General features: G+C 45.7%; 1 protein-coding gene across 5 annotated transcripts in view; it reads right to left on the reverse strand.

Moving 5' to 3' along the window:
• The window catches only part of LOC138647878 (E-selectin-like), a 472,485-nt gene that overhangs the window by 123,572 nt on the left and 322,457 nt on the right, over nt 1-26,456 (reverse strand). For 4 of the 5 annotated variants that reach the window (XM_069737213.1, XM_069737210.1, XM_069737209.1 and 1 more), the window contains one exon: nt 6,280-6,465. The exons of the other annotated variant lie outside the window; for it this stretch is intronic. In XM_069737213.1, coding sequence (XP_069593314.1) covers nt 6,280-6,465 — 186 coding nt within the window. The remainder of the gene's footprint in view (nt 1-6,279; nt 6,466-26,456) is intronic. 5 annotated transcript variants of the gene reach the window in all.

Genomic DNA, 26,456 nt, shown 5'->3' on the forward strand with positions numbered 1-26,456 from the left:
TGCCCTGAATCTCATCTTCGGTTAATCACGCACTCTGAATATGACTTTGCCTCATCTCTACTCTGAATCTCGCTATACATTGTCTCTTCTCACTTCAGGAACATCCAATTAATGCGTCTCTGCTCACTCGTCAGACCATAGGTTTGCTTTTACTGCACACTGAGCCCTAACAGTTAATTCCCTCTGTCCCTTCCACTCTGGGCTAGTCCCAACATTAACCCTAAGTGTTCTTATTAACACACTATAACTCTATTACTAATAACTAGTGATGAGAGAGCACTAAAATGCTCGGGTGCTCGTTGCTCGGGTCGAGCAAATTGGAATACTCGCGTACTCGGACAGAACAACGAGTCCAATGTAGGTCTATGGGAGCCCCGAGCATTTTTACCGTGATCCCACCGGAGGTCCTTTTAAGGTCTAAAAACATCTGAAAATGATGGAAACACTGCTTAAATGACCGGGAACATCATGGGGATCGCCCCTGGAAGCATTTCTGACTCCTAGGTCACAGCTGTAAGCAATGTTGTCAGAGTCTTACACCACTTTTACAGGTGCACCAAAAAACATACAAAAACGAAACCAAAATGGATTTTGCTGGAAATATGTTAAGGTCCATCCTTTCCAGGGTAATGACTTGTATATAAGGCAAAATAATTAAACCCAGACCAAAATGTTCCTCCACCACTTAGGCTATGTTCCCACGCAGCGTTTTTGATGCATTTTTCAGCCTTAAGGCCTCTTTCACACGTCCAGATAATTTCGGTACTGGAGAAATCGGTACCGGAGTTATCCGTATCCGTGTGCTCACGTAGCACATCAGTGTGGCACAAGTGCGGCAGCTGCGTGCCGCCCGTGTGCTGACTAAGGACCACACGGACTGTGCAGGAGACAGCGCTACAGTTAAGCGCTGTCCCCTGCTTTTGATGCTGAAGCCGGCTTTCACTCCTTCTCCCCAGCAGTGTTCGCTGGAGAAAGGAATGAAAAATCAAGGGTTTTTTTGTGTTAAAAATAAAGTTTGTGGGTCACCTCCCGCCTACCATCCCCTGTACGCCCGCCCACTTGCCGAGAAATACTCACCCAGCTCCTGCGATGTATGCTCTCAGCGCCGGCAGCTGGTCCTGTGTGAGCGGTCACATGGTACCGCTCATTACAGTGATGAATATGGGCATATTCATCACTGTAATGAGCGGTTCCATGTGACTGGATGGCCACAGGAAAACCCACTTCACATTCTTCATTTGGTCCTGTGTTGTGAATTCTGTGGCTGAATTCACTCCTGTGGTCACAAGTGGTACTGCAGCTTCTGAGCTTCCTCCCTCAGGTGTTCTGGTGAGCTCGTTAACTGCTTCATTACTTAACTCCGCCTGATGCTGCTATCCTTGCTCCTTGTCAATGTTTCAGTGTTGGATCTGAGCTTCTCCTGATTGTTCCTGTGACCTGCTGCTCTGTATAGCTAAGTGCTTTTTGCTTTTTTGTTGCTTTTTTTTCTGTCCAGCTTGTCTTTTGTTTTGCTGGAAGCTCTGAGACGCAAAGGGTGTACCGCCGTGCCGTTAGTTCGGCACGGTGGGTTTTTTTTGCCCCCTTTGCGTGGTTTTGCTTTAGGGTTTTTTGTAGACTGCAAAGTTCGCTTTACTGTCCTCGCTCTGTCCTAGAATATCGGGCCCCACTTTGATGAATCTATTTCATCCCTACGTTTTGTCTTTTCATCTTACTCACAGTCATTATATGTGGGGGGCTGCCTTTTCCTTTGGGGAATTTCTCTGGGGCAAGTCAGGCCTATTTTTCTATCTTCAGGCTAGCTAGTTTCTTAGGCTGTGCCGAGTTGCCTAGGTAGTTGTTAGGCGCAATCCACAGCCGCTTTTAGTTGTGTTTAGGATAGGATCAGGTGTGCAGTCTACAGAGTTTCCACGTCTCAGAGCTCGTTCTTGTATTTTTGGGTATTTGTCAGATCACTGTGTGCGCTCTGATCGCTAAGCACACTGTGTTTCTGGATTGCCTTCATAACACCTGTCATTAGCAAACATAACAGTCCTGCCATACTGTTTTCTTATGTATTAACTGCAACACCTGCTGTTCTGTCTTCATACACGTTGATACGGTGTGTAATCCAACATACAGCATAAAACACTTCTGTCTTCCAAATAAGCAGACTGTTCTCTGTAGTCTAACTTGTTTATTGGTAAACAGGTATTGTAAACGCGGTAAAACTGTAAGGCTATGTTCACACATAGCGTCCTGTCCCTGCGGGTTCTCCCGCAGCGGATTTGATAAATCTGCAGGGCAAACCCGCTGCGGTTATCCCTGCAGATTTATCGCGGTTTGTCCTGCGGGTTCCGCTGCGGGTTTTACCCCTACTATTGATGCTGCATATGCAGCAATATGCAGCATAAATAGTAATGTTAAAAATAATAAAATAATGATATACTCACCCTCTGACGTCCCGATCTCCTCGGCGCTGCAGGCGGCGGTCCGGTTCTAAAGATGCTATGCGACCAGGACCTTCGTGACGTCATGGTCATGTGACCGCGACGTCACCGCAGGTCCTGGTCGCATAGCAAACCTGAGACCGGACAGCCGCGTGCAGCGCTGAGACTTCAGAGGTGAGTATAGCATTATTTTTTATTTTAATTCTTTTTTTTTTACTCAAATATGGTTTCCGGGGCTTGGAGGAGAGTCTCCTCTCCTCCACCCCGGGTACCACCCGCACATTATCCGCTTACTTCCCGCATGGTGGGCACAGCCCCATGCGGGAAGTAAGCGGATCAATGCATTTCTATGGGTGCAGAATCGCTGCGATTCTGCACAAAGAAGTGACATGCTGCGGGTTGTAAACCGTTGCGTTCCCGCGCGGTTTTTCCCGCAGCATGTGCACAGCGGTTTGCGGTTTCCATAGGGTTTACATGTTACTGTAAACGCTATGGAAACTGCTGCGGACCCGCAGCTGCAAAATCGCCGCGGTAAAAACCGCAATGTGTGAACATAGCCTAAGAATACAAATGACAAATAAGTATGGTGCCAAATAATAACACAGCTGACACTTTACAACTAACAGAGAAAGTACATATATTGTACTGTCTTGTCTTGTAGTGTATACAGTATATGTATATATATTGCATAGGAAAAGTCTGCAATGACTTTAGTCTGCTGTGTGATTCCTATAAGTGTGTCCTAGAAGTGTGAAGATTAATTTTAGAATTAAAACCAGAAGGATGTATACAGACTGTGCCCTGCTATCTGCCACCATCGCACTCTAACCAGCATGTCTATTCTTCCTACAGGTATGTTCATCCACCCAGCTCTCCTGCTCTCCTGCTGTCTGTCTATGAAGTGCACATAGTACATCACCCAGTTTTGCACATAGACTTCCCTCTGCTCCTAGCTTTCACATGGTATGTTCATCCACCGAGCTCTCCTGCTGTCTGTCTATGAAGTGCACATAGTACATCACCCAGCTTTGCACATAGACTTCCCTCTGCTCCTAGCTTTCACATGGTATGTTCATCCACCCAGCTCTCCTGCTCTCCTGCTGTCTGTCTATGAAGTGCATATAGTACATCACCCAGCTTTGCACATAGACTTCCCTCTGCTCCTAGCTTTCACATGGTATGTTCATCCACCCAGCTCTCCTGCTCTCCTGCTGTCTGTCTATGAAGTGCACATAGTACATCACCCAGCTTCGCACATAAACTTCCCTCTGCTCTTAGCTTTCACATGGTATGTTCATCCACCCAGCTCTCCTGCTGTCTGTCTATGAAGTGCACATAGTACATGACCCAGCTTTGCACATAGACTTCCCTCTGCTCCTAGCTTCCACATGGTATGCCTTTCAGCTAACCCCAGCTTACCCTGTGTTATTTATGAGCTTGTTTACTCAATGCTTGATTATATGCATCTGGTTCACTCTTAATTCTCTGACCAAGATGAGCAGAGATCACTCCTCTCTGCTTCACACCTGAACGCACTTAGTTTTACATATATTGCATAGCACAAGTCTGCAATGACTTTAGCCTGCTGTGTGATTCCTATATGTGTGTCCTAGAAGTGTGAAGATTAATTTTAGAATTAAAACCAGAATTGAATCAGAAGGGAACTGAAGGTAACTGGCCAGTCACTGTTAACAATGTTTCTGTTTGTTTTCACTTTCACCCCTATAATTCTTCACTTTTTGCAAACTCCCCTAATCCCTACTCCTGGTAAACAACTGTTCATCTCTTCTTCAATCCTCCCCATCCACCTCACCTCCTCCTCAAAACTGTTCCTTAACATACAATCCTCTGTCTCCAAACACAGATAGCCCCTTCATGTCCTCTCCTGCTCCCACCTACTAACACTTTCTCTGCTCCTTCTCACTGCTGGTGATATCTCTCCAAATCCTGGTCCTCCTCACCATATTCCCACAGTCATTTCTACCTCCCATCCACGCTCTATCACAACCTTTTGTAACCTCTCTAACCTTATACCCATTCACCCAGTCCCCGCTTCCACAGTCCCACTAGCAGGAGCTCTGTGGAACGCTCGCTCTGTCTGCAACAAGCTTTCCTACATCCATGATCTTTTTGTTACTACCAAACTTTCCTTCTTCGCCATTACCGAAACCTGGCTCACCCCTCACCGACGCGCCTTTGCGTTTAAGCTTTTTCCAGGGAATATTACATAAGCAGCAGCAGACAGTAATGGAGTCTTTATATGTATGCAGTGAGAGCTATGTACTCACACACAGTGCCTGCAGGCCTTGCACTGATGTGGATGTGCACATAGACTCCCGTGCCTACCTAGCGCTGCAATCTCTGGATCCCCGAATTAGCCCTAAAAAGGACTGTTGTTTCTCAGGAGTTGTGGACTGAACAGTTGTAGACCTACACTAACTATTAAAAGGACAATTCTTACCCTATATCAGCAGCAGCTCTGCCTACACTCGCCAAGTCCGGAGCAGAATGCGGCGAGCAGGGCAGCGTCCGAGACCTGAAGACGCTGTGTTGCAACCAATCACTGTAATACCACAACAAAGATGGCTGCAGCATTACAGTGCATGGCTGACAATCCCCGCACTGTCATTGGCGCTCTAAAGAGTGCCAGAATTGCAGGGCGGAGACCCGAGCTCCCACCGAATAATCCCGGAAATACTCAGTGCTCGCTGAGTACACCGAGCATAGTTTTTGGGCGAGTATCGCGTAGTGGCAAGCACATTCGCTCATCACTAGAAAGGAGTCCTGGAAAGGTGCATCCCAATTTACCTGGGAGTTTGCTTGACCACTAACCTGAAGAACACAGCATCAGGCAGACATTTGTGGACTGGAGAACTGTGAGTAAAAGTGGAAACTGCAGCTTACTCTGTCCTTGTGTTATTCCTACAACACGTGCCCTGACTAACACAGCCACCATCATCTCATCACGTATACATTCAGTTGCCCTGGGGTCTAGCTCTACCTGTGGAGAGCTGTACCAACTCTGCTGCATCACCAACAGCCCCAGTGGACTCTGAAGCAGCGTCAGCTAACACCTTTATTGCAGAGTATCACAAACAAATCTCCCATAAACTTTATTTTTCTGTTTTATTACCATTTCACTTCTATTGGACTCCCAGGGCCACGGACCGGGTCACCACTGCCGTGACCATATCCCCTTTAAGAACTGTCCAACCCGGCCCGAGTACCCCACTGCCCTTGGGGGCACTCCACCAATGTAAGCTGCTGGCCTTTGATTGTCCGGCGGCGTATATTGTCGCATATTGATCCAATGTGTCTATGTGGCACAATACACTTCAACTGGATTTGTGTCTGAGGACACACATCCAGGTGAAGTTTCTGCCAGTGTCGGCGGGCCTCTGTCTTGCTTGGCCCAGTCACAACAGCGACTGCGGCAACAGCGGTCTTTATGCCCCTGCATAACAATTGTAGTCTATGGTGCTATTCACATGTCTGTGTTTTTTGCAGATCGTGCGCCTGCAAAAGAATAAGGGGATATATCCAATTTTGAATTGAGTCATGGATCAAAGTCATTCTTACAATTCTATAGTCTGGGAAAATTATGATCAGAACACAGATGACATCAGTGTAGAGTCCGTGTGCTGTATGATTCACGTTACAATGAGAAGGGGAGCTTTGTAATTTGTTATTTTACTATAAGTGGAAATTATTGATGAAACACTGACACACTGACTCGACACTGATAAAAATGGGATGAAAAACACTGAGGGCTCTTCAACATTTTTTACATGCAGTAAATGAAACATGACGGATGTCTGAAAGAAGCTTTACAATTTTGTAAGAAAATATTTACCGGAGCATGAAGGTGTAGATTCAGACCATTCTCCTGTGTTCTGGCACAGTAATGATGTTGTTCCTTGTGATTCAAATCCTTCTTCACAAGTGACATTGCAAATGGATTTATACCTGTACTCTCCGAATGTATCAGAACAATGTACTTGACCATGTTCTGGTCTCTGCAGGACCTTACATTGGACTGCTGTGAAGAAAATTAAATTTTTCAATTCCCAAACTATATTAAATAATGCAACATAACAAATGTACTGAAAGTTTTAAAGTACAATCATGAAAATGAAAACATTTTACATATACAGTGAGGAAAATAAGTGTTTGATATACTGCCGATTTTGCAAGTTTTCCCAATACAAAGAATGGAGAGTTCTGTACTTTATATTGTCGGTATACTTCAACTATGAGAGAGAGGAAAAAAAATCACATTGTGCGATTTTTGAATAACTAAATTGCATTTAATTGCATGAAATAAGTATTTGATAACCTACCAACCTGAAAGAATTCTGGCTCTCCCAGACCTGTTAGCTTTTCTTTAAGAAGCCCTCCTACTCTGCACTTATTAACTGTATTGAACCTGTTTGAACTTGTTAAATGTATAAAAGACATCTGTCCACACACTCAATCAGCCAATATCCAACCTCTCCACCATGGCCAAGACCAAAGAGCTGTCTATGGACACCAGAGACACAAAATATAGATCTGCACAAGGCTGGGATGGGCTACAGGACAATAGGAAAGTTTTTTCATAAAAAGGCAACAACTGCTGGCAAAATAATTAGAAAATGGAAGAAGCACAAATGACTGTCAATCTTCCTCGGACTTGTGTTCCATGAAAGATCTGACCTCGTGGGGTAAGGAAGATTCTGAGAAAGGTCAGGAATCAGCCCAGTATTACACAGCAGGAGGACTTGGTCAATGACCTGAAGGGAGCTGGGACCAAAGTTTCAAACATTATCTTAGTAACACACTACACCGTCATAGATTAAAATCCTGCAGGGCACACAAGAACCCTCTTCTCATGCCAGCACATATCCAGGCCCTTTCGAAGTACACTATTGATCATCTGCATGACCCAGGGGAGGTCCACTTGCCGTGTCTGAAGGAAGAAGAAGAAGAAGGGTGAGTTCAACCCCAAGAACATTTATGGGTAGATAGGAAACTGCTTTAATTAAAATCACTACACTACACGGTGAAGGGCCGAGTGCTTAATCAGTAAGTTAACATGGAAACAACAAAAAACTGACTGGCACATCCAAACTAGTGTGAATAGGTGTATACCAGGAGCAGCTACCTCCATATACAATATACCAAAAATTATAGCAACTTACTATCTACCCATAAATGTGTAATGCTGCTGCAGCGCAGTATCGTGCGTCTTATCTCAGGGGGAGCTGGATAGGGAAAATAGGTAGCACTCATGACTAGTGTTGAGCATTCCAATACCGCATGTATCGGGTATCGGCCGATATTTGCGGTATCGGAATTCCAATACCGAGTTCCGATACTTTCAGTATATCGGATACCGGAATCGGAAGTTCCCATAATTCAAAGAGCCCGAATTCAGCCAATGAGGAATGATTAGAAGTGTGGGCACATCCTGTTCTGCATGGTAGGCATGTAACTACTGGAATGGCTGTGATTGGCTGCTGAAATGATGTCATGATGCACTATAAAAGTCGCCGCCGCCATTTTGGGTTCACTCTGCTGTGAATTCAGTTAGGGATAGGATGCTGTGTTCTGACTGAGGGCCAGTTTAGAGATAGCGATTTGCTTCATTGCACTTTACCCAGGCTAATTTAGCAACCGCTGTGTGAGAACCTTGTTTTTGCCTTGCAGCGCTGTTCACAGGTGTCTGCAAGGTGTCTGTGTGAGAGCAGCTCACTCTGTAGTCTGGTCTGCAGCCACCGCTGGTTGTAGTCAGCTCAGGGTGCATCACTGCCTCATACCGTTCCATTGTCCGTTTTTCAATTAGTGCAGCCAGCTGCACATTTTTTCAAATTTATCCTATTAGTGGATTTCCGTCCGTATCCAGCTAGATTGTGGGAAAACACCATATAGGATTAGGTAGAGGAGCTTGTTTTGGCCTTGCAGCGCCGTTCACGGCTGTCTGCACAGTCTCTGTGTGAGTGCAGCTCACTCTGTAGTCTGTTCTGCAAAAAAAAAAATTAATAAAGTTTACCAAACACACAACTTTACAGTTGTGTAGGCCACATTAGCTCATAGAGCAAAAACAAGGCTAACAAGCCAAGAAAGACAACCAAAAAAGCCCATATAGATATAAAAGTGAAAATTCTTTATTTATAAATAGTAACAAGGACAAACAGCTATCAGGATGGGAGATAGCATGCAATACAAGTAACCAAAATAACAATGGTAAAAAACAAACGGTGTGCGCACTTGCCAGAACCACCTCACACAAGATGATTAATACATATTAGCCTCCCCGTCAGACCATGACGGTGTAGGGGAAGGTGACTAAATGAATCTACATCTCATTTTATGGAGTAAATGGCACTCTAAAAGTTTAGAGCAACCGCACATGTCAGAAATAAATAAGGAATAAACAGCATGCACAATGGTAACTATACCTTATTACAAATGGCACCAATGTAGGGGTTCCTGGGATGTGCGCTGTTGTGAATTCTGCTTTTGGGCTCCCTCCGGTGGTTGTAGGTGGTAATGCAGTTGTCCCTGGGCGGCAGTCCTGGACAGGTGTATCTGCTGATTGCAGTTCTGACTGGGGTATTTAGGTGTGCAGGACTCATTAGTCCTTGCCAGTTGTCAATGTTTCTTGGGAAGTGTTGGATCTCTGTCTGGCTTCTCCTGCTTAGCTGCCAATTCAGCAAAGATAAGTGTCTGTTTCTTTTTCCATGGCACACAAGCTGTGTGCTTGTTTTTTGATTGTATTCCTGCTCTGAGTGTATTAGTCTCTGGAGTTGCAGATATACGTTCCACGTCTTTAGTTAGATGGAGGAATTTTTTGTATAATCTGCTGTGGATATTTTTGGAAGGGTTTTAATACTGACCGCACAGAATTCTGTCCTATCATTTCCTATTTTAGCTAGAGTGGCCTCTTGTGCTAAATCCTGTTTTTCTGCCTGTGTGTGTCTTTCCTCTCCTACTCACAGCCAATATTTGTGGGGGGCTGCCTATCCTTTGGGGTTCTGCTCTGAGGCAAGATAGTCTTCCTATTTCCATCTATAGGGGTATTTAGTCCTCCGGATGTGACGAGGTGTCTAGGTTGTTAGTTACATCCCACGGCTACTTCTAGTTGCGGTGTTAAGATCAGGATTTGCGGTCAGTATAGTTACCACTTACTCCAGTGAAAGTTTTCATGCTGCTCCAAGGTCACCGGATCATAACAGTACAACTGGCCCATAATGAGTTAAATGCATCTCAGAAGAAGGGAAGAAAGGTGTTGAGCCATTTTTTTTTTCAGTCTGCTTTATATTCTCTTCCCTCTTTATCTCTGGGTGGCTGAGGAGCCTTGTGCTAGCATGAATGCTCAGGAAATAGCTTCTCGTGTAGACCAGCTTGCTGCTAGGGTACAGGGTATTTCTGATTATATTATTCAGACTCCTGTTTTAGAACCGAAGATTCCTACTCCTGATTTGTTTTTTGGTGACAGGTCCAAATTTTAGAGTTTTAAAAACAACTGTAAACTGTTTTTTGCTTTGAGACCTCGATCCTCCGGTGATTCCATTCAGCAGGTAAAAATCGCAATCTCCCTGCTGCGTGGCGACCCGCAGGATTGGGCGTTTTCCCTGGAATCTGGGAATCCGGCTTTGCTTAATGTAGTCTCCTTTTTTCAAGCTTTAGGATTATTATATGATGAACCTAATTCTGTGGATCAAGCTGAGAAGACCTTGTTGGCCCTGTCTCAGGGTCAAGAGGCGGCAGAATTGTATTGTCAGAAATTCAGAAAATGGTCTGTGTTGACTAAATGGAATAATGATGCTTTGGCGGCTATTTTCAGAAAGGGTCTTTCTGAATCCGTTAAAGATGTTATGGTGGGGTTTCCCACGCCTTCCGGTCTGAGTGATTCTATGTCTCTGGCCATTCAGATTGACCGGCGCTTGCGGGAGCGCAGAACTGTGCGCGCTGTGGCGTTGTCCTCAGAGCAGATTCCTGAGCCAATGCAGTGTGATAGGATTCTGTCTAGAACGGAACGACAAGGATTCAGACGTCAGAATAGGTTGTGTTATTATTGTGGCGACACTTCTCTTGTCATTTCAGTCTGCCCTAAGCGGACAAAGAGGATCGCTAGTTCATTTACCATCAGTACTGTACAACCTAAATTTCTGTTATCTGTGTCCTTGATCTGCTCATTGTCATCATTTTCTGTCATGGCGTTTGTGGATTCAGGCGCCGCCTTGAACTTAATGGACTTTGAGTTTGCCAGGCATTGTGGTTTTGCCTTGCAGGCTTTGCAGAACCCTATTCCTTTAAGGGGCATTGATGCTACACCCTTGGCTAAAAATAAGCCCCAGTTTTGGACACAGGTGACCATGCGCATGGTGCCAGCCCATCAGGAAGATTGTCGATTTCTGGTGTTGCATAATTTGCATGATGCTATCGTGCTGGGTTTTCCGTGGTTGCAGGTACATAATCCTGTGTTGGATTGGAAGCCCATATCTGTGACTAGTTGGGGTTGTCAGGGGGTTCATAATGATGTTCCTTTGATGTCAATCTCCTCTTCTTCCTCTTCTGAAAATACAGAGTTTTTGTCTGATTTTCAGGATGTATTCGATGAGCCCAAGTCCAGTTTCCTTCCACCGCACAGGGACTGCGATTGTGCTATTGACTTGATTCCAGGCTGTAAGTTTCCTAAGGGTCGACTTTTCAACCTGTCTGTGCCTGAACATACCGCCATGCGGAGCTATATTAAGGAGTCTTTGGAGAAAGGGCATATTCGGCCATCTTCTTCACCATTGGGAGCGGGGTTCTTTTTTGTTGCTAAAAAAGATGGTTCTTTGAGATCCTGTATTGATTATCGCCTCTTGAATAAAATCACGGTCAAGTTTCAATACCCTTTACCTTTGCTTACCGATTTGTTTGCTAGGATTAAGGGAGCTAGTTGGTTTACGAAGATTGACCTTCGGGGGGCATATAATCTTGTTCGTATTAAGCAGGGTGATGAATGGAAAACTGCGTTTAGCACGCCCAAAGGCCATTTTGAATACCTTGTGGTGCCATTCGGGCTCCCTAATGCTCCATCTGTTTGTCAGTCCTTCATGCATGATGTTTTCTGGACTTATATTGATAAGTTCTTGATTGTATATTTGGACGATATTTTGATTTTTTCCGATGATTGGGAGTCTCATGTGGAACAGGTCAGGATGGTATTTCAGATCCTTCCTGACAATGCCCTGTTTGTGAAAGGGTCTAAGTGTCTCTTTGGGGTGCAGAAGGTTTCTTTTTTGGGCTTTATTTTTTTTCCCTCGTCTATAGAGATGGATCCGATTAAGGTTCAGGCCATTAATGATTGGATTCATCCCACATCCGTGAAGAGCCTTCAGAAATTTTTGGGTTTTGCAAATTTTTATCGCCGTTTCATTGCTAATTTTTCCAGCGTGGTTAAACCCTTGACCGATTTGACGAAGAAAGGCGCTGATGTGGCGAATTGGTCATCTGCGGCTGTCTCTGCCTTTCAGGAGCTTAAACGTCGATTTACTTCTGCTCCGATGTTGCGCCAACCGGATGTTTCTCTTCCGTTTCAGGTTGAGGTTGACGCTTCTGAGATTGAGGCAGGGGCTGTTTTGTCTCAGAGGGATCCTGTTGGTTCCTTAATGAAACCGTGTGCCTTCTTTTCCCGTAAGTTTTCGCCTGCTGAACGCATCTATGATGTCGGCAATCAGGAGTTGTTGGCTATGAAGTGGGCGTTTGAGGAGTGGCAACATTGGCTTGAGGGAGCTAAGCACCGTATTGTGGTCTTGACCGATCATAAGAATTTGATTTACCTCGAGTCTGCCAAATGGCTGAATCCTAGACAGGCTCGATGGTCCTTGTTTTTTTCCCGTTTTGATTTCGTGGTCTCGTACCTTCCGGGTTCTAAGAACATTAAGGCTGATGCCCTCTCTAGGAGTTTTTTGCCTGATTCTCCTGAGGTCTTAGAACCGGTCGGTATTCTGAAAGAAGGGGTGGTCCTTTCTGCCATTTCCCCTGATTTACGACAGGTTCTTCAGGAATTTCAGGCTGACAAACCTGACCGCTGTCCTGTGGGGAAACTGTTTGTTCCTGACAGATGGACTAGTAGAGTGATTTCTGAGGTTCATTGTTCCGTGTTGGCTGGTCATCCTGGCATTTTTGGTACCAGAGACTTGGTTGGTAGGTCCTTTGGTGGCCTTCTTTGTCGCATGATGTACGTGCTTTTGTGCAGTCCTGTGGGACTTGTGCGCAGGCCAAGCCTTGTTGTTCCCGTGCTAGTGGGTTGCTTTTGCCATTGCTGGTCCCTGAGAGGCCCTGGACGCATATTTCAAAGGATTTTATTTTCGATCTTCCGGTTTCCCAGAGGATGTTGGTTATTTGGGTTGTTTGTGACCGGTTCTCTAAGATGGTTCATTTGGTACCTTTGCCCAAATTGCCTTTCTCTTCGGATTTGGTTCCGTTGTTTTTTCAGCATGTGGTCCGTTTGCATGGTATTCCGGAGAATATTGTATCCGACAATGGTTCCCAGTTTGTTTCTAGGTTTTGGCGGGCCTTTTGTGCTAGGCTGGCATTGATTTGTCTTTTTCTTCTGCGTTTCATCCTCAGACAAATGGTCAGACCGAGCGAACTAATCAGACTTTGGAGACTTATTTGAGATGCTTTGTGTCTGCTGATCAGGATGATTGGGTGGCTTTCTTGCCATTGGCCGAGTTTGCCCTTAATAATCGGGCTAGTTCAGCTACTTTGGTTTCGCCTTTCTTTTATAATTTTGGTTTTCATCCTCGTTTTTCTTCTGGGCAGGTTGAGCCTTCTGACTGTCCTGGTGTGGATTCTGTGGTTGACAGGTTGCAGCAGATTTGGGCTCATGTGGTGGACAATTTGGTGTTGTCTCAGGAGGAGGCTCAATGTTTTGCTAACCGTCGTCGGTGTGTTGGTTCCCGGCTTCGGGTTGGGGATCTGGTCTGGTTGTCTTCCCGTCATGTTCCTATGAAGGTTTCTTCTCCTAAGTTTAAGCCTCGGTTTATTGGTCCTTATAGGATTTCTGAGATTATTAATCCGGTGTCTTTTCGACTGGCGCTTCCGGCCTCTTTTGCGATCCATAATGTCTTCCATAGATGATCTTTATTGCGGAAATATGTGGAGACCGTTGTTCCCTCTGTTGATCCTCCGGCCCCTGTGTTGGTTGATGGGGAGTTGGAATATGTTGTTGAGAAGATTTTGGATTCCCGTTTTTCGAGGCGGAAGCTTCAGTACCTTGTCAAATGGAAGGGTTATGGCCAGGAGGATAATTCTTGGGTTTTTGCCTCTGATGTCCATGCTACTGATTTGGTTCGTGCCTTTCATCTGGCTCATCCTGATCGGCCTGGGGGCTCTGGTGAGGGTTCGGTGACCCCTCCTCAAGGGGGGGTACTGTTGTGAATTCTGCTTTTGGGCTCCCTCCGGTGGTTGTAGGTGGTAATGCAGTTGTCCCTGGGCGGCAGTCCTGGAAAGGTGTATCTGCTGATTGCAGTTCTGACTGGGGTATTTAGGTTTGCAGGACTCATTAGTCCTTTCCAGTTGTCAATGTTTCTTGGGAAGTGTTGGATCTCTGTCTGGCTTCTCCTGCTTAACTGTCAATTCAGCAAAGATAAGTGTCTGTTTCTTTTTCCATGGCACACAAGCTGTGTGCTTGTTTTTTGATTGTATTCCTGCTCTGAGTGTATTAGTCTCTGGAGTTGCAGATATACGTTCCACGTCTTTAGTTAGATGGAGGAATTTTTTGTATAATCTGCTGTGGATATTTTTGGAAGGGTTTTAATACTGACCGCACAGAACTCTGTCCTATCCTTTCCTATTTTAGCTAGAGTGGCCTCTTGTGCTAAATCCTGTTTTTCTGCCTGTGTGTGTCTTTCCTCTCCTACTCACAGCCAATATTTGTGGGGGGCTGCCTATCCTTTGGGGTTCTGCTCTGAGGCAAGATAGTCTTCCTATTTCCACCTATAGGGGTATTTAGTCTTCCGGATGTGACGGGGTGTCTAGGTTGTTAGGTACATCCTATGGCTACTTCTAGTTGCGGTGTTAAGATCAGGATTTGCGGTCAGTATAGTTACCATTTACTCCAGTGAAAGTTTTCATGCTGCTCCAAGGTCACCGGATCATAACAGTGCGCACACACCCCAACGCACGTTTCAGATGTTATCCTTCCTCAGGGGGCATAGTGAATAGTGTCGCTGACTGATTTAAATAGCAGTAGCCGGCGGAAGTACACGCCTCATTAGCTCATATAAAAGTCTAGTCCACACTTTAGAAAATTAGTGTTTCTTATACCTGTTCAGGAATAAACACACTAAGCCCTTAGTACTTTTCCGCCTATCTTTATCAGTCTACCAAGAAAAAGAAGGCAGGGAGTAAGGCATGTGGGCGTGGAGCAGGGAGAGGATGTGGGGATTCTGTGCCTGCTGCGGGCACCGGTGTACGGTGTTCATTTTAGGACATGGTAACAAATCAAAGTCAAACATCTCTGACAGAAATAATCTGTCTGATACCTGAGTCTGATACTTGACTCTGATACCTGACTCTGATACTTGACTCTGATACCTGACTCTGATACTTGACTCTGATACCTAAAATGAACACCGTACCGGTGACTCATCATCACCCAGTTTCAGCAGGGAACAGTCCTTCATGCGCAGCTTTGTAGGAAATCGCTGTACCCCACTGCTGCGGGAAGGACAAATTGAAGCCGTTGTCGGATGGATGGCAGCTAACGCATCGACTTCAATTAGTGCCACATCCTCTCAGGCACAGAGCACTGGAGAGCACCCATCTGTCTCTTCACCACCTGCCAAATTGCCCAGGCAGTCAGAGATCCCAGGACAGGAGCCATCTCTACTTCTGTTCTCTGAATCTCTTGGCTTGGAAAGAGGGGGCCAGCCAAGCAGCATTGGAGAAATGGATGAAGAGGCAGTATGCAGTGATGCCCAACAGCTTTGTCTCTCTGATTCTGAAGAGGCGGGTGGGCCAGTGCCTCCGGTCAGCACACCTCAGTATGCATCTGATGATGAGACTCAAGTGCCACTTTCTGGTGTGTACTGTGCTGCCGAGACTACCCAGGAGAAGCAGTTGGTGGAAGAGGGTAGTGTAGATGATGAGGTCCTTGACCCATCATGGCATGAGGTACAGGAAGGTGGTGGGAGCAGCTCTGAGGAAGAGATTCCCCAAACGGCCGAAAGTGGGAGAGGGAGGGGGAAGACTGTGGTGCCTGTAGCCTCCACTTCGGCACCCATTAGGAGCATGGTTCTTCCAAAAGCCAAAACGGGTGCTCCCAAAACTTGCAGTGCCTGGTCCTTTTTTGACACAGTTGCTTTGTCAAATGCAAGCTGTGTCATCAGAAAGTCAAACGAGGGAAAAGTGTCAGCAACCTCAATACCACAAATATGTGGAAACATGTGCGGACCAAGGTTATGGTGGAGTTAAAATAACACACTGAAGACCTAGGCCAACCTACAGTGGCACCTACCACCTCTTCAGCTCGTGTTGTAGCCTCTTCCTCCAGCTCACACACATCTGGTTCGGCTTCCTCAGAGGATCGCCATGGAAGAACCTCTGGCACTGTTGTCCAGAGACCCAGTGTAATTCCACCCACAGCACCACGTTCCTAGTCATCCTCACACTCCCAGCCCACTCTACAGCCATCGGTAGCACAGGCATGGGAGAAAAGGTGGCCATTCTCGGCAAACTACCCCCGAGCACAGGCTCTGAATGCTGGCATTGCAAAATTACTGTCCCTTGAAATGCTGTCATTCAGGCTGTTGGAGACTATCACCTTCCGTAACTTGATGGCATTGGCAGTCCCACAATACAACGTGCCCAGCTGCTTTTATTTCAGCAGGCAAGCCGTCCCTGCCCTGCAAAAGCATGTGGAGGGAAACATTAAAAATGCGCTACTAAACGCCGTCAGTAGCAAGGTCCACCTCACCACCGATGCGTGGACCAGTCACCATGGACAGGGACGATACCTTTCCCTCACTGCCCATTGGGTCAATGTTGTGGAGCCGGGTACAGATCTTGCGAGTGGCGCTGTACGTGTTCTGCCAACTCCAAAGATTGCAGGAATCCAGTCTGTACACATTGCCTCCTCCTCATACTCCAGCTCCTCAGAATCATCGCTACAGGAGCTGTCATGGTCTACCTCCACCTTGACCCGTGAACGCTTACCTGTTACAACCGATATGAGCACAGCCATGGCCAAATGTCAACAGGCCGTACTGAAATTAATTTGTTTGGGGAATTGAAGCCACACAGCGCAGGAGCTCTGGAATGCCATCAAGCAGGAGAGCGACGTGTGGTTTGTGCCAGCGAATCTCCAGCCAGGCATGGTAGTATGTGACAATGGCCAAAATCTGGTGGCAGCTCTGGCGCTACGCAACCTCACTCACATCCCATGTCTGGCACATGTGCTCAACTTGGTCATTCAGAGTTTTTTGAGGGACTATCCGGATCTTGATGCACTGCTGCACAAGGTCCGCCTAGAGTGTGCTCACTTGCGGCGTTCCAGCATGGCAAGATCGCGCATTGCAGCGCCGATTCCATCTTCCGGAACATCGCATCATATGTGACCTACCCACCAGGTGGAATTCAACATTACATATCGTATGTTGGAGCGGTTGTGTGAGCAGCAGCCAGCAGAAATGGAGTACCAGCTGCATCAGGCGCAAAGAAGTCGCACTGCGCGCCATTCAGACTTCACAACCACTGAGTGGGCCACTATGAAGGACATCTGCCAGGTTTTGCGTGCCTTTGATGTTTCCATGCGGATGGCGAGTGCAGATGATGCACTAGTCAGCATGACTGGCCCCCTTATCTACCTGCTTGAAAGAATACTGCAAGCGCTAAGGGATGATGTTGTGGAAGAGGTGGAGGATGAGGAGTCACAATTGCCATCTGCTTCTGGACAGTCTGCGCGATGTGGTTCCTCACAAAGGCCTAAGCAGGGGAAACTTTGTGAGAAGGATGAGGAGGAGTCAATGCAGGAGGAAGACTGCTCTTCAGAGGAGGGAGTTACACAATTCTCCAGCAGTCAGTATGTAGAGCGAGGGTGGGGTGATGTTGAGCAGGCATAGATCACGCCTCAAGCAGGGGACAACGTTTTTTGGCCAGTTGGCAGTCTGCAGCACATGGTTGATTTCATGCTGCAGTGCTTGAGAAATGACCGCCGCATCGCCCACATTCTCAACACGGCTGATTATTGGGTGTACACCTTCTTAGATCCTCGCTACCGAGACAACTTTCAAAGCCTCATAACACCGATGAACCGGGAGCGTAAAATGTGGGAGCACCACGACACACTGGTGCAGTCCATCATCTTCTGCAGTCCAATCGAGAGGAGTTCTGCTAGTGCTTTACATAGCAGCTCAGTGCGTCAAGGCAGTGGAGGAAGCTCAGCACAAACAGGGAGCAGAAGCAGTGCCTCAGCACAAGGCAAGACCAGTATGGCCCAACTGTGGCAAAGTTTTGTGTGCCCGCCACAAATGTCTACGCCATCCAGTCATGCCCATGAATCCCAGCCCTGCAGTGTGAATAAATCAGAAGACACTGCGAGGCGGGATCTCTGGCAGCGCAGCCGCACAGGCGCAGTAAGCCTGACACCAAATGATGTCAGAAGACGGGCAGCGCTAACTGCGCATGCCCAAGGTTTAACATAACAGCGCAGTGTCCGGGACAGATTCAAACAACGCTGAGGAGGCAGTGCCCGGTGCCAAGGGAGTAGGAATGACAGCTGTGCTGCGTCTCATTACGAAGGAAAGTCCCTCCTCCGGGACGGTTTGACAGTATGAGGGGACACATTTTTTAAGTGTTAAGTTCAGCATGGAGCATAAGTAAAAGAGCCACCTTTTCCTTGTGGCTCTTTCAGTTACAAATGCCTGGGGGGTGACAGGTTCTCTTTAATTTCTGTAGTAGTGTGAGTGTGGAGGTAGCAGGCCACATTGCCGGATACACAGCTGGGGATCAGCTGACTTTACGGAAACCCAATAACATTGGGTCATGTGTTGAATGTGGAGACGGCACTTCTGAGCAGCAACTGGTGGTGTTGGAGCCCAGGGATTACAGTTCAGGTGGTAGAAACATAACACAACAGGAGACCTGGATACTGTTGCCAACCAATTATCTAATCTGGAAGAGGAGTGACAAATTCCTGCGAGATCCAGGCCTTGTTCATTTTCAGAAAAGTAAGCCGGACAACGTTATCAGAGGATAGTCGCATGCGACGGTCTGTTAGTACACCACCTGCGGCACTAAAGACGCGTTCTGATAATACACTAGCAGCAGGGCAAGCCAGCACCTCCAATGCATAAGGGCTAAGCTCTGGCCAGGTATCCAGCTTAGAGACGCAAAACTTGAAGGGGGAAGAGCCGTTTGAAAGTACACTGAGAGGGCAAGCTATGTAGTCTGTCACCATCTGACGGAAACGTGGCCTCCTGCTGACTGCGGATGCTCAAGACTTAACATAACTGCTCAGGCTCCGGGACAGATTCAAACAACGCCGAGGAGGCCGCGCCCGGCGCCAAGGGGGTAGGAATGATTGCTGTTTTGCGTCTCATTACGAAGGAAAGTCCCACCTCCGCGACGGTTTCATGGTATGAGAGGACACATTTTATAAGTGTTTAGTTCAGCGTGTGCAAGGAGCATAATTAAAAGAGCCACCTTTTCCTTGTGCAGCATTAGTGCTGCACAAGATGGCTCTTTTAGTTACAAACACCTGGGGGGTTAAAGGTTCCCTTTCAACTTGCTCCAATTAGGCCTCGGCCTACTTTCTGCTCCTCCTGCTGTCCATGGGCTCCAACACCGCCAGTTGCTGCCTGGAAGTGCTGTCTGCATAGTCAACACTTGCTGCCGTGTTATTGGGTTTCAGTAACGTCTGCTGATCCCCAGCTGTGTATCCGGCAATGTGTCCTGCGACCTCCACGCTGACACTAAAACAGAAATTAAAGGGAACCTGTCACCCCCCCAGGCATTTGCAACTAAACGAGCCACAAGGAAAAGGTGGCTCTTTTACTTATGCTCCTTGCACATGCTAAACTTAACACTTAAAAAATGTGTCCCCTCATACCTTCAAACCGTTCCTGAGGTGGGACTTTCCTTCTTAATGAGACGCAGCACAGCCGTCATTCATACTCCCTTGGCGCCGGGCGCCGCCTCCTCAGTGTTGTTTAAATCTGTCCCGGAGCCAGCGCTGTTATGTTATCCCTTGACCATGCGCAGTTAGTGCTGCCCGTCTTCTGACATCATTTGTTGTCAGGCTGGCTGCGTCTGTGCGGCCGCCCTGCCCGAGATCACGCCGAGCAGTGTCTTATATATTCACACTGCGGACCTGGGATTCATGGGCATGCACAGTGCATATCTAGGCTTCTAACTCATCTCCTTCCGCCTTCTTCAGACTGTGCCGCGTCATGGCCGTGGCATGCGATTTGGGATCAGCTGACGCGGCACAGTCTGAAGAAGGCGGAAGGAGATGTGTGAGAGACCAAGATATGCACTGTGCATGCCCATGTGGAGATCAGACTGAACTAAAGGAATCCATCTTGTCTTCTTCCTGAGAAATCTCGCTTACAACAAGATACATTTCTGCTGACTTGACATTTCCTTTTATGGAAGTAATCATGTGTGCATTCCTTCTTTCAATAGCAGCCTTTCATTCACCTTCCAGATGATGTAACTTTCTACTGATAAAGACTGGTATAGATTGTTTATGTAAGAGATAGTGAAATATGAGCGCTTGTGCGCATGTCTGTAAAAGAATAATTCTTTTCTATATAAAGGGAGGGCAAAGCCCAGAGAGAGAGATGTGCTCCTGGGCTTCCCCTGTATATGATCACACAATACCTTGTTTGCGTGTCATTTACTCAGGATCCCTACCTCTAGTAAGCCAGGGACTGAGAAGGACTTAACATTTCTTTGGCGCACCGAACAGGGACCCGAGATGAGAGTATTTGCTCGAGATTCACCTGCAGATACGGACAATGGAGATCTGGGATAATGGACGGCAAATGAACTGAAAAACCTGGCCAGGTAAGAGACATTATTAGTTCTCTTTTATCTGCCTTGTATTATCCGAAAGATCTCTATGAGCCGTGTCACGCTGGGTTAGTCTAGTAGTGAGTAGATACCTATAAAACTCGGGTTACTATATTGTATAGATTTATGAGTCCTGTCCCTGGCAGTGTGTGAATAGTGTGAAGGTTGTGGTATGTTGTGAAAGAAGAGCAAAAGTGCGTAGAAAAATAAGCCGAAATAGTTGGGGTATAAGCCTTATACACGGAAGTCAGCCTAACTGGGTCATGTGGTTGCGTCCTTTCGGGGAGACCTCCGCCCATGCTTGACTCTCATTTAAGTGCTTAACCTCCTTCATTTCTGGATAAGGTTTGATAGAATGAGCCCAGGACGCGGGTCCATGAGCCTGGGACAAGTATGCTAACTGACACAGAAAGTTTTGTGATCTGTATGGTGTTGCTGGGTCTGTTTGCGTGCATAATAGCACTTAAGTACATTCTGCACATTAGAAAGAATGGAGCAGATCAGCCCTTCAATATTTTAGCTCCCTAGGAGAGAAGGCAACGAGACATCACCTAGGATAAGTGATTGTCCAAACGTCACCTGGGGTAGAAATAGCTAATATTGAAAAAAAAATAAAAAAGAAAAATGGGAAATAAACAGACAAAAACCGTCTTAGGACAAGTGGAAGCAGCAGATATCATACAGGAAAGATGTGGGAAGACAGTCAGAAGTCAGATTAGAAGGGTAAGAGAAAAATTGGGAATTTCAGAAGCACTTATGTTCAGTACAGAATGGGAAAAACTGAGTAAAGAACGAGGTGGAATTATCAAAGACAATGGGTGGGAAGAAATCATACACTGTATGATAGAGGTCTCAAAAACAGCTAAAGAGGAGAATTGGAAGTATGATCCAGACACTTCCAAATGGATTATGGGGAAGGGAAAAAGTTGTGACATAATCCCACCACCTTACCTAGATCCAAAAGCCCAATCATTTGTACCATCTGGAGGAGCAGAAGGAGGAAAACAATTTCCAGCCTTGTATCCCAATCTTGGTGGGGTAGGAGGATGGGTATGTTCACACTGTGGACAACAAAATCCAGATTGGAGAAATGATTGCCTAGTCTGTGGTACACCTAGACATGGCGCTGTACTTGCCCCTGTTAGGGTAGTACCAAGACCCTTTAGGGAACCTGGTGCTGACGGGGTAATGGGAACTAGATATCACCAGACCCGACAGTATTTTCCTTGGTCCCCTGCTGAAGGTATGTCCCTCCTGCATAATGCGCCTGATCCCACTCAATATCCCATCCGATTTGCACAATACATACAACAAATCATGCAGACTCATGCTGGGGTCTGGGCGGACGGGGAAGAATTATGTAGAATGAAAATGTCCCCCGGACTTTTTCAGGAATTATTGACACACCTACAGCCCAATAGACCAGTGGCAGAAGGGGGTGCCTTACAGACAGAAGCATCAGGTACCCAGTTCACAGAGGCATTAATAATTTTCATGAGAGAAAAACAGAGGGAAAGGGGATCTACGGGTGTGATTATGCAGAAATTTGGGCAAAGTATTGAAGAATATAGTCAAGAATTAGAAAATAGCTTTAGGGATGAAGGATTGGATTTGACTGATGCTTCAGTAAGGAGACTTTTTACAAAACAATTAATAGAGGGGCTAGATCCGAAAATCAGAGAAAAATTTAAATCCTCTACTCCAGATTGGAGAACAATTGAACAACCAAATATTGTGAAACAACGATGTTTAGGAATAGTCATGGATATGAGAGAGAATCGTAAGCCTGTTAGAATAGCACAAGCTAATACAGGAGGAAGAGTGAGACACAACTTTCCTTGCCACTACTGTAAAAAGCCAGGTCATTTCCAAAGAGAGTGCAGGAAGAAGTTGGCAGATATAAAGTCAGGCAAATTTGTTCCCAGAAATAACCCTCCCCAAACGGACAACCAGCAGAAATCTACCATCATAGATGGTCCCATACCAGATTCAGATTGACTCGATGTGTTACAAACTTCCCTACCAGCTAGAAGACCTATGATACAGGTGAATGTGGGGGGGAGAGAGATTCCATTTTTGATAGATACAGGTGCAACTTCCTCAATTTTGAATCAAGATTTTCTTCCGAATCCGGAAGATATTTCAGAACAAACAACTTTTGCTGAGGGTTATGATGGGGTAATTCGAACACTGCCATATACTGTGCCCCTAGAGGTCTCATTAGGACCTAAATGTTTTGCATCCAGATTTTTGTATGCCAGAGGTGCCCCAACATGTTTGTTAGGAACTGATGTCCTAAAGAAATTAGAAGCTAACATCAATTTTAGGGAAGATGGCACAGTTATACTGACTATCCCTGATGATGCAGAAACATTAGAACAATATGTTAGAATTCAGGCTTTTGAGGATTATGCTGAAGAAAAAGAGTACACCACAGATCTAGACCTCTCAATGGTCCCAGAAACACTGTGGGCACAGGGTGACACCGATGTGGGACTATTGCATATCTCTCCTGTAAAACTATCTGTGCAAGCAGGAACTGTTCTCCCACAGCTCAGACAATACCCTGTGAGTGCCCAGCAGGAACTAGCGATTACAAAACAGATAGAGGGATATAAAGAGAAAGGAGTTTTGGTAGAGATACAATCACCTGCTAACACTCCTCTGTATCCAGTCAAAAAGAGAACTCTTGATAAGAGTTCTATGCCCAAATATCGTATGGTACATGATCTAAGAGAAATAAACAAAGTTCTAGATCCAATCACCCCAGTTGTACCCAATCCTCATACGTTACTATCACAGATACCAGCCAGTTCTCAAGTGTTTACTGTAATAGATCTTTCAAATGCATTTTTCTCGGTTCCTTTACACCAAGATAGTTGGCATTTGTTTGCATTTACATTTAAGGGCAAACAGTTGGCGTGGACACGCCTTCCACAGGGAATGATACACTCCCCTACTCTTTATTCAAATGCCCTACAAACAGTCCTTCAGAGGTTTGAACCCGAACCACAGGTAGTAATTTTGCAGTATGTGGATGACCTACTACTTTGCTGCCCAGATCTAGAAACTGCAGAAAGGTCCACTGTGAGTTTACTATGTTTTTTAGAAAAAGAAGGGTGTAAAGTGAATAGACAAAAGCTACAAGTTTGTCAGACCAAAGTGGTCTTTCTAGGTCATTGCATTTCTCAAGGTAAAAAGCATCTTACACCTCAAAGAACTGAAGCAATAAGACAGATGAATGAGCCTAGAAATCATAAACAGCTACGAGCATTTTTAGGAATAGTGTCTCATTGTAGACAATGGATTATACATGCCAGTCAACTAATGCAACCACTGTATGACTGTGTAAAAAGTGAACCTTATTTGTTGACAAAAGAAGGTCAGATTTCGTTCCAACAATTAAAAGATGCCCTTGTTTCAGCTCCAGCGTTAGGGCTACCAGACTACACCAAACCGTTTCAGCTTATGGCTGCAGAAGTTGATTCCCATGCTACAGGAGTTCTTACCCAGAAGCATGCAGGGAAACAAAGTCCAATTGCATATCTTTCAGCAAGGTTAGATCCCGTAGCTAGAGCAGCACCAACCTGTGTACGTGTAGTTGTTGCTGTCTCACTATTGTTGGACAAAGCATCAGAAATTGTTCTAGAGTATCCACTCACAGTTCAAACTACACATGATGTTTATGGGATATTAAACCAGGTCCAACCAAAACACATTTCCATGGCCAGACATTTGCGGCTACAGTGTTCTTTGTTGCTCCCCTCTACTATCACATTTGCTAGGCTTCAGACTCTCAATATAGCTACACTGCTACCTCTCGAGTCTGAAGGGGGGAATAAGGACACTGATCCACACGCAAATTTTTTCCCTACAGACACACATGATTGTACAGAGCTCATTTTACAAGAAACGGTAGGCTTACCCAATGTATCCGAAACACCACTTCAAAATCCAGATTTAGAGCTGTTTATAGATGGTAGTAGGTTTGCAGATGACACAGGTAACTTCCATACAGGGTATGCAGTTGTGTCAGAATCTGAAACTCTCAAAGCAGAACCACTTCCACCGAAACAGTCTGCACAAGAAGCAGAACTAACAGCATTGATTGATGCTCTTAAAATAGCTGAGAACCAGACAGCTAATATATACACTGATTCTAGGTATGCACATGGTATTGTGTTTGATTTTGGAGTAATCTGGAGAGCTAGAGGTTACATGACAGCGTCAGGACAACCTGTAAAACATGCTTCTCTGATCAAACAGATCTTAGAGGCTGCACAAGAAACAAAAGAAGTAGCAGTAATCAAGGTAGCTGCACATGTGAGACTCGACACTAGGGAATCTAGGGGAAATGATAGGGCTGATAAAGCAGCCAAAGCAGCAGCTGTCAAACCCTTACAACAGGTTCATACTGTAAACCCCACAGAAAATACTGAAGATAGACTGAGACAAGCACAGGAAGATGCAGGAGAAGAGGAGAGGGACAGGTGGAAAAAGGAAGGGGCAGAAGAACAAGCGGGAATTTGGAAGAAAGATGGACTAATATGTCTACCTAGAGCCTGGTATCCGATTGTAGTTGGTGGACTGCACCACCCTACTCATGTGTCTGCAAATGCAATGACACTACTGGCAAAACAAGTCTGGTTGGCTCCAGGTTTTGGCAACTATGCAAGAGACTATTGTGCTGCATGCGCTATATGCCTGGCACATAATCCCGGACAGACAACAAAGACCCCTATGAAGCACCACGTCCGACCTCTCTACCCGTTTCAGCGATTACAAATAGACTTTATCCAGCTGCCAAAAAGTAATGGGTATGAGTATGTGTTGGTATGTGTGGACATGTTCTCGGGGTGGCCAGAGGCCTATACAGTTCGGAAGGCTTCAGCTAAAAACACTGCTGTAAAGCTAGTTGCCGAACTGATACCCCGTTACGGTCTCCCTGAAGTGATCGAGTCAGGTAGGGGTACTCATTTCACTGGAGAAATATTTCAAAATGTACTGAAAATGTTGGGTGTTGAAAGTCAGTTACACACTCCGTACCATCCTCAAAGTTCTGGTAAGGTGGAACGCATGAATGGAACTTTAAAATTAAAAATACAGAAAGCCATGGCTGAAACAGGAAAGCCTTGGACAGAATGCCTTCCACTGGCCCTTTACTCAATACGCAATACCCCAAGGGGTAAGACTAAACTGTCTCCATATGAAATTTTGTTTGGCAGGACTGCCAATTTAGGATGTTATTTTCCACAGCAACTTGTGTTAAATATTGAGTCATTGACTTCTTATGTGCAAAATCTTCAGAAACAATTAACTAAGGTGCATGCACAAGTTTTTGCTTCCCTTCCAGATCCTGACAACACAGAAGGAAGTCACAAGTTGGAACCAGGTGATCAAGTCTATGTAAAAAGACACACCAGAAAGGCTCTAGAACCAAGGTTTGACGGACCCTTCCAAGTCCTGTTGACAACACCTACATCAGTCAAGCTTGAAGGAAAGGCATCATGGATACATGCAAGCCATTGCAAGAAAAGCAGTATAAACTCATGATATTGATGTTAATAATGATAACCTCAACGGAGGCGTGGGATAGACTGAATTCTCTAGCCCCTTTGAACAATAGATTCGTACAACATCATAGAAAATTAGTGCATGACTTGTTAAACAATACACAAACCCTGACAGATTGTTGGATCTGTACCCATTCGCCGGTATCAGCCACAAGTATACCTTTTCTAGCAGTTCCCGTATTAGCAGAAGAAATATTCGCTTGGCCTAATTGTTCAGACAACCTGGCCAACAACCAAATTGGTAATGCTAGGCTGTGGAATACTACAATCGCCATACCAATTGTGGGATGGGTAGAATTTCCTTGGTGGCAGGGTAATCTCTCAGGGAGTAACACACATCTACAATATTTAGCATTTAGGGGAGGAAAATGGGTACCTAGAAATAAGACTGGATTAACTAATT

The sequence above is a fragment of the Ranitomeya imitator genome, chromosome 8, assembly GCF_032444005.1.
Source record: "Ranitomeya imitator isolate aRanImi1 chromosome 8, aRanImi1.pri, whole genome shotgun sequence".
Taxonomy (NCBI): domain Eukaryota; kingdom Metazoa; phylum Chordata; class Amphibia; order Anura; family Dendrobatidae; genus Ranitomeya; species Ranitomeya imitator.